This window comes from Varroa jacobsoni, unplaced genomic scaffold (assembly GCF_002532875.2).
Source record: "Varroa jacobsoni isolate VJ856 unplaced genomic scaffold, vjacob_1.0 scaffold_25, whole genome shotgun sequence".
NCBI lineage: Eukaryota > Metazoa > Arthropoda > Arachnida > Mesostigmata > Varroidae > Varroa > Varroa jacobsoni.
Window position 1 is genome coordinate 174,993 of NW_019212927.1, and position 8,722 is coordinate 183,714.

The 8,722-nt window shown below is 38.0% G+C and overlaps 1 protein-coding gene across 2 annotated transcripts in view; it reads right to left on the bottom strand.

Moving 5' to 3' along the window:
- Positions 1–6,720, bottom strand: part of LOC111258870 (uncharacterized) — a 39,112-nt gene extending 32,392 nt beyond the window's left edge. Inside the window, exons 1-2 of one of the 2 annotated variants that reach the window (XM_022830431.2) lie at positions 6,303–6,720; positions 2,117–2,157 (exon numbers count right to left, since the gene is read on the bottom strand). In XM_022830431.2, coding sequence (XP_022686166.1) covers positions 2,117–2,157; positions 6,303–6,345 — 84 coding nt within the window. In that variant the 5' untranslated portion in view covers positions 6,346–6,720. The remainder of the gene's footprint in view (positions 1–2,116; positions 2,158–6,302) is intronic. The other variant, XM_086967612.1, reaches the window with a different exon arrangement.
- Positions 6,721–8,722: the final 2,002 nt, after the last annotated feature.

The following is an 8,722-nucleotide window of genomic DNA, read 5'->3' on the forward strand; positions in this document are numbered from 1 at the left end:
GAGGAAGAGGGACCAGAACATCACGGCTCTTGAAACGTTCGCAGAGTGTGGCCCATGGAAATATGCTAGTGGGATAACTCGGTCTATTTCACAAATGATTTTTGGGCATGACACAAACAGGGACAACTGTATACTGCTCAAACAACAGCTGAAGCACAACGGTTAGAATCAAGAACGGCATAGTCATTTATTTACAAAACTAGATACTCGGTAAAATAAGCATACAAGTAAGTGGGAGACTACTAAAATAATATATGGCTCAAGGGTGGCAGCAACTAAATGTGGCAAAAGTTTTTGCATACGGAAAATTAATGTAAACGGTTTTTAAAGAATGCTAATTACAAACCATCGATAAAGATATAAACAACGACTTGTAAATAATACCCTGTAATAAGGCAAACCGCCTGTGTGATACATGTAAGACACATTATGATCACATACATACGCTTGGAATATGCAATATCATAGATGTAAGATCATTTCGTTAAGTCATCCAGCCAAAACATAGGAGGAGCTATCACGGGCAGCCACCGTGGAAATTACACAAACAGTACGTTTTAAGATAAGTAAGGTATAACGCTTGCCAATTACACTCAAAAATTTCAATTAATAAACAAATGTCAAGTTGAGAAAAATCAGAATTTCTCATGTTTTACGTCCTGTATTTAAGCCCTTACACGTTACTTCAGACGACTGGCTTTCAGCACGAAACGAGGCGTTTCATCAACCGGACTTAAACCTGAATCACCACGATTCCATAACTTTATCTGGCATTCACATTACCCAAGGCACTATCACAGGGATAGAGAATAAAATGTATTTTTTTGCTTTTAATCAAGAAGTTTATCAAATAAGCTGCATTTAATAAATGAACAGCATAAAATAACTGCGTGTCTTTAGCAAAAATAGGAGCAGTTGAAATAACTTTATTAAACCAGTATAGTCACCTTGAGTTTATCGAGAAATTATATTCCCATATTTCGGCCTGACAAATTTCACTGTTCTTAGGATGAATGAGAGGGATAAGCAGAAAACGAACCCATAATCGTCGCGAATATAGTTTTCAGAGTTATATATAGAGAGGTCTAATGTATCAAAAAAATTTATTAAGTCTCGAAAGGCAGTTCCTACATCATGTACAGAGACATGTTTGCCACCGTGATTCTTGTAGTATATGATCAAGCCTTGTCGTACAACGGGAGTGGTTGATTCCTGTTCATGATGGGAAGTTTTTTCATCATCTAATATAATAACAAGGTACTTCAGCTTTAATTGATGAACCAGGTTTTATGAAACTATGATGGATAACACCTGTATTAGCCCATAAAACAGATATTATAAATATATAGCAAATATGTCATCATCCTCTGTGGCTATGACACTTATCGTTGGTTACTACAGCAACACCAGGTATCTATGCTTCTCAGTAGACACGCTAAGGATTCTGGCCGCAATGGTGTTCTGCTAGCTCCTCCCGCAGTATAATGATGCTGTCTTATCGAACTGTAAGGTGGATCTATTAAAATCTACTCATGTATTTAATCATTTAGCCAGATGAGCGAAATAAGGACCAACAGCATTAATAAACAATAATATAAGTGAAACTTACAATAAACTCTACCACACCTCTACCCGCTCTTTATCATCGATCCTGAAGCCGGATCTGGAAACTCTATATACGCCTCTTATATTTGGTTGTAGTCTCGTAAGTGCAGTACTACGTTTGGCATAAATGCTCTTATCACTGAATAAGTTTCTTAACACAATGGGTATAACTACAGTGGGGCCGCTGCCAAATTTATATTTTAAGGCTATGGGATCTTCAAACACTATAACCAAAAACCTTCTATTATAGTTCAATCACAAAGCTCAGACGAGACCCTTCTCGATTTATCTCAGTTTCAAAAGTGACTTTGAAACTTAATAAGTTTGTTTTAGATGCTTCCAGAGGCTAATTATAATAAGCCGATCCCTTTAAGGTATCGAATATTTTTGTGATTTAAAACCTAATGCGCTGGTATTTAGCTCCATTTACTTATACCGGTCATCATCGGCATTGGTATAGAAAAGGAAACTTAAGTTATGCAGAAACAGTTAATTAAAAGTTCCAACATACCTTTGTTTGCAGTACATGGTTTTCAGGTTTTTGTAGTGTGCCTGAAAAGGAATCCGGCGTTAACAATAGCTACCGGCCAACAAAATAAAAGCTTTAGTAAAGCCCACGATGCTTTCTTTTTCAACATTGGTAATCTACACAGTTGAGATAATTATTATTTTTATTCTATTCGTGTTGAAACGCTTCGCTTCTAGATTTTTCTTCAGGTTTGGGAATAAGTAAAAGTCACAGAAGGCTAGGTTCGGTGAATACGGGGCATGGGATAACACAACATTGACTCTTTTTGCAACATTTTTTTACGCCACTCGAGTAGTGAAAAGTGTGGCAGTTCGTTATTGTGATGTAAAACTTATTGCTCTCTTGTGTTGGGCAGAATCTCGCGATTTTCTTAACTTACTAGTATTCTTTGTTGACCGTGAAGTTGGGAGGTATAGACTCATAATAAACAGTAGCACGAAAACCGAAGGAAATCGTGAGGAAAATATTAGCATTAAATGCAATTCGTTGCCAAGCATTTACTTGCTAGTCATTCAGCTGTTGCGGCACAAACTTTTCCGGCACAAACATTTTGGCATTTAAACGGTCACTCAAACTGGTCTGACATCAGCCAGTTGGGATGTCTGTTTCTTCTGCTTGCCTCCCTATGGTGACACGATTTCCCATGTTTTTGTCCGTGATCGCTGCCAAAAGCGCTCCAGGATGGGAATCGTTCTCAATGGGCTTCTATCTTCGAAACGCTTGAACCTGTTTACTTACGCTTTACTGACTATCTAGTTTCCGAGCATATTCTGAAACATCCGCAGAGTGTCTGTGCAATGTATTTTTGGAAAAATCGCAAAATGCCCAACACCTAGACTTACTCAATTTTACTGAAAAACTCAAGATTTCGCTAGATTCTTATGAAATTTCACTTGGGTGTAGAAGGCCTGCTCTTTTTGCTTACATGCAGTGTTCCAGTAGCGCGAGAATATAATGACTTATTCATCCTGAACAAAGGGTTATTCTCTGATTAGAATATACGATTGCAGAGGTTTTTCTGAAATTAGACCTCAAAAGCGAGCGCACAACTAATTTGAACTGCATCCAGGGTTAAGGTACTTAATAACAACTGCAGCACAAAGGTCTGTTTTAATATATCTGAACTGTGTAAATTAAACTGCAGCATGCCTTCCGCGTAGCATTGATATGAGACTAATCTAGTAGCAGTGGTGACATATTCCGCGCAAGTTCGAGCGACTTCTAAGATCATCTTAGTCAACCCTAAGAGGTCCTACGCCGAATGTGTCAGCATTATATAAGATTGAAACTAAACAAATGCAACTTTATAGCGATCGAGTCACAGTGCTTAGGTCACATATTGAGCTGAGAGAGGTTAGACCAGTACTCGACAAATTTAGAGCGGTCGAAGACGAGATAAGGTCGTCCCCGTGATGATATAGTGAAACCTGTTTGTCTCTTTTATTTTTTGACCCGTTATGCAACCAAATAATTATAAAAAAAACTTATTGACTGCTTTTGTACTACACTGGATATATTTTCTAAAGGTTTTTTGCGGTCCTGAGCAATTTCTCCATGGCATCTGCAGCTTTTTCTACCCTTAAGCCAAGAACACCCCTTAAATATTTTATATTGCTTGCTCGCATATTATTCAGCACTCCCGTTTTCGAATAGGAAGAAATTTTTTAATGGTCTTTTCCTCTGTAGCTCACCTATGTGGCATTCGTCTTGCTCCCCTTTTTTGTTAAATATTCCTCTGCAGGAAGTGGTTTTTCGCGGCCAAACTCTCTTTTCCGGAATATCGGCCACTGTCACAAATTGGGAACGATACTAATGGTTGGACCCGGGCCAACTTCTATGAACGGATCTGGCCTACGACGGTGTATTCCTGTCAGTGATCTGACCTCCCACAACGATGTGGTGATACGTGACACTCTGACTAGAGTCCGCGTTCATTGTCTTGCCTCCCATAATCTACAATTAGATTGGGTAGAAAAGGGATATTCCTAAAGTATTAGTTTAATTGCTTAGCTGTTGTTACGGGCTGCACCCCGGAACACCAGTAGAGAGGTATCGATTCAAATTACCCAAGTGAAGAGATAGAGCAGTTCTTGAACGAAGTGGTGTCATGTTTTAATATGTTTAAAATATGAGCTTTATGAAAATCTTCTCCTCCTGTATATAACAAAGAAATGCATGAGCACGAAAAGAAGTCGGAGCTTTTGAAGACGGTTAAAATTCGGACGTGGTTATCATGGCAAACGGCTCACTGAACTATAAAGCATGCGATGTCTATTATAAAGAGATCCGTTATAGTTTGGATCATCCTACGGATGATAAAAACTGCTGTCACCGTATGCAGCCACCCGAAGTAGAAAACCCAGAAAGTGCACACATTTTAATAGGCCGTTAAACAGGACTTTGGTGCAGTTATTTGATTGCACGTCGTAATTGAAGGCACGTTGTAAGCCTTGTAGGTAGCATTGTACAAGGCATAGTTGCTGACCTTACGAAGGTGGCGTTGGCTTATTTTTCCGAGCTAACTTGCTGTTTTCTTTGTATCCGCTGGCGATAGCAAAAACGACGGCGATGTTTTGTCGAAAGTTGAAGACAATATTGAAGGCTAGAAAGATACCAGTTAAGCTGAATTAAGCTAACTCACTAAAGCTAGTTATTCAGTACGGCAGTTCGAAGAGAATACAGCATTTTATAAACAAAAGTAACCGGCTCGGAGAATACCCACAGACGAATAGTAACTACGTCATTGTAATACTAAGATGCAAAATTAGAGAAAAAAAAACTTAGTAAATTAAGAAGAATACCAATCTGAAAATCTAAAGCTATGTGTAGTAAAAAATGAAGTATGATGGAAGGAAAAATTATGCATACATAAATGAAACCAGAGAAGTATGCGTATTCATAGCTCTGAGTGATCTCAATGATGCTTATTTCGATCTGAATTTAGAAAAACACGACCAGCGTAGCGATAAATCCATGTTCAACATCGGTCAACCAAGCACACTAGCCGACTGTTTTTATGATGCCTATTACATCTACTGTAAAAGATATAAACCCGTTGGATATTATTTAAGGTGTCATCGTGTTGCATTTTGTTATGGAGAATCGAACAAAGGCTCGAGAAGAAAACGAGTAAAGATTCGTAAAACAGGGCGCTTGCATATGAGAAATGTGCTGTTGAAAGCTTGCGGATCACAAATAGCTCCGCTAGTAATAGCTTTATAATAATAGTTGCAATTCTTGAGCCATACGGGGATTAATTCCAGTCATTAGTATGTTTAGAAAAACTATGCACTAAAAAGCCAACAAGCTTAAGGAGAAATATAGAAGGCAAGATATCACGTGGTACAGCCTTTCTGAACTTTGAGCCAGAACAGTATGGAGTGCTAAATTGATATATAGTGAATAATTCTTCTTCGAACACTGATTATTATTAGTTTATTATTTCTATAAAATAGTTGCTCAAAATGGAATATTCAATGCAAATTAAAGTCCTTTAATGAACCTAAAACACCCTCGAGCGTAAATAGAATCGTTTATAGTTCATCTCATGCCTCAAATTCAAAACTGGTCGAATCGTGGTATCAACCAGGTATCATTATAGAGACATTAGTTAATGGATCTTGGAGCATTTAACTGAAATTGAATTTTTCGAAATTGCCACATAAACGAAATGCTGTTTCGTGGGTAAGCTATATTCAAGCAAGTTAAATTTTAAATATAGCACAGCTTCCGGCACTGCATTCACTGGGCTGGAACTGGAGCTACGACTGGCATCGCAATTATCCGGTGCCGCCACCTAGCAGCGGTTAAACTTCGCTTACGACGCATCACTGTTTTTCTAGTAGAACAGCGATTTGTAAAAACTTAGTGCATGACTAAGCTCTTTTAAGCTACTATCTTCGTTGGAGTATTACCCTCATCGCATACAAAAAAGGATCCCCGTGAGTAAAACGGCCAGAAAATGATCAGCCTCTCTTCAGTCACAGTTCTTTTAATATAAATGTTACGTGAATTCACGTTAAACCACTTACGCAAACGGTTTCCACTATAAGCACTTTATGATATTCAGTAAAATTTCTAGACGTAAATAACGTGAAGAAAAAAGATTATGTAAGAATGCAAATTTTAATTTAAATATATAAGTAAATAAAATTTATCGACACCTTACCCAGTTTTACCGGACGTTGTTTTCCACTTTCGTTATTACTCATAGTATTATCCACCAGAAGCAGGGTATAAGATGCGACACTTCTATATCAAGAGCGTTATACTCAGACTAGGATCTCGATACCACAACGTCGACCGATGCAACGTACCACCCCAAAAGAGGGCACTTAATGCAACTTGACGAAAATCAGGGCTTATGGTGCAACCAATGTCCACCCTCCGAATGTACTTTCTGACTGGAATTCTCCGGAACAGCCCCTCCTTGGCGTGGTTTGATGTTTTGAATCAACTAGACACTCCTCCTACACTGTCGCACAAAGTGTCTCATCAATTACCGACTATTTATAACAACGAAAATTAGGACTATTTTCAGCAATAACACTACCTCTGTAGTCTGTGAGTACCAGCTCACTTGTGAGGGTGAGGCGAAGGGTGACAACAGCGAGTATTTGAGGCGCCCTCTGGTCCACGTAAATGCAAACCCCAGTATCGCGCCAATTTTAGGACCCTTTCGCAGTATAATACGGCTTTGACAAAGCCACAGAATTCACACAAAAAAGAAAGCACGAAAAGCTCAATGAAGATCCGCGGCAATGTCCTTGTATGCTCAGATTGACCATAGAATTCAGTTATTTATACATGCGAATTTTTATAAAATAAAAATACGTTTGTACACATTAATAATAGGATTTTAACAATAAAGCCAGGAGTTCCGCGAATGTAATATCTGACCATTTAAGCAACTTGAATATCGTGAAGAACATTCCTTAGAAATTTTATCTGATTAGCATTAGTAATCTGAGTTTTTAAGCTTATTCATGTTATCCTACAACTCGACCTATGCACGGATGGTACGTCGTGGTCGATCAGCGAACTGAATCTTAAAGATATATTTCTATCGTACCGTAAAACTTATGCAAAGCTCGTGTCATAATGTAAAGCGATTTGAGAATGCCAAAAAGTAAGGACCGACATCAGTTGCCTAGTTTGCCAGGGTACTAGCCAGGATATCATGACGATCTGATGTTGTGTACCGCAACATTACGTCAGCACTTAAGTGCGTTTCTAACAGTAAGATATTTTAAATGTTTACTTTCCCTTTAGCTCACTGCCGTTTCTCTCCTTTAAAATACCATTAAAAAGTGCTTTCTTCCTTCTTTTGTAATGGCCCGTTTTAATCTCATTGTGTGTCGTCATTTTAAATTGAAAAACTTTTTTTTTTTGTAAAATTTTTTTTGCAAGAATCTAAGATGAGATTTGACATATGGAGTACACACTTTATCAAGGTCAGCTGTCCAAGGTCGATAAAAATCTTGGATAGCAAACAACTTACAAATAAGCCGTCAAGGCGAACTGTAAATGCTCGACTACTGCCAAGTATCTTAAGTCCATAGAATCCTATAATAACTGCATAGTCTAAACAGCCCATAGAACCCACAAGGAAATAAGTTTCTTATTGTTTCTCAACACTACCCAACATAGCCCACCATCAAACAATGCGCAATGCAATAACAAATACCTCTAAAAAAAAGCCGACAAACATCTGTATATAGTTCAGTTGCATCAAGTAAACGATTATAAAAGATCCTATAAACAAGGCAAAAATCCATGACAATGCCAAACTACACATGGGAAAGTTAGTAAGAGCTTAAGTGCAGTTAATATATACTCCGGCCATCGCGCCGACGTACCATAGCTTTTTCGGGTCACTAGTCTGCTGATCAACTAGAAAGTTTCAAAAATTAGTTGAACAAATTTCTTAGCATGGAACCTAAAAATTTGCGGCGAAACAGAATACAAATATCTGTTGGAAAATGGAAACAGGTCGTAAAAAGTTTCGGTTAAACTAAAAACTGCCGTTACCCTTCAAGCCAGCTAATATTACGTACATCGATGTCTATTTATTACTGCCGTTAGTTGAACGAAGACAGCATAAAACCTTTTACTTTAATTGATACAGAAGGGGGCTGATAGCTATTTCAAGGTATTTTCAACACTTTTTTGAAACGAATAGAAGATGTTGACCTAACACGTGCTGCTTTAAAACTTTCGGGTCTGGCGTCTCTTCGAAGACTACCATGGAAGTCGTGAAATGCGCGCGTTTGGCCTCATAGCCACGCAACCCTAAGTGCATTTTCCTCCGGCATTAGTCTTACTCTCCACATTACAACTCCTAGTTACGGAAATACGTTCTTTGATAAAAAATATTTACATGCGTAAAAATATTTTTCTGCGAAAGCGTGTGGTATGGGAAATTTTTATCTGAGGCAAATAGACAATAAACATGATATAGGAATAAATAGCCTACTCACTTTCAAGTTCTCAAAATAGAGGACTCAAAATAGATATGAAGATTCAAGAGTTACTTCGTATCAGTTGTTTATAAACAAACGCATACCACGACCTTTTGTATTTATTTGT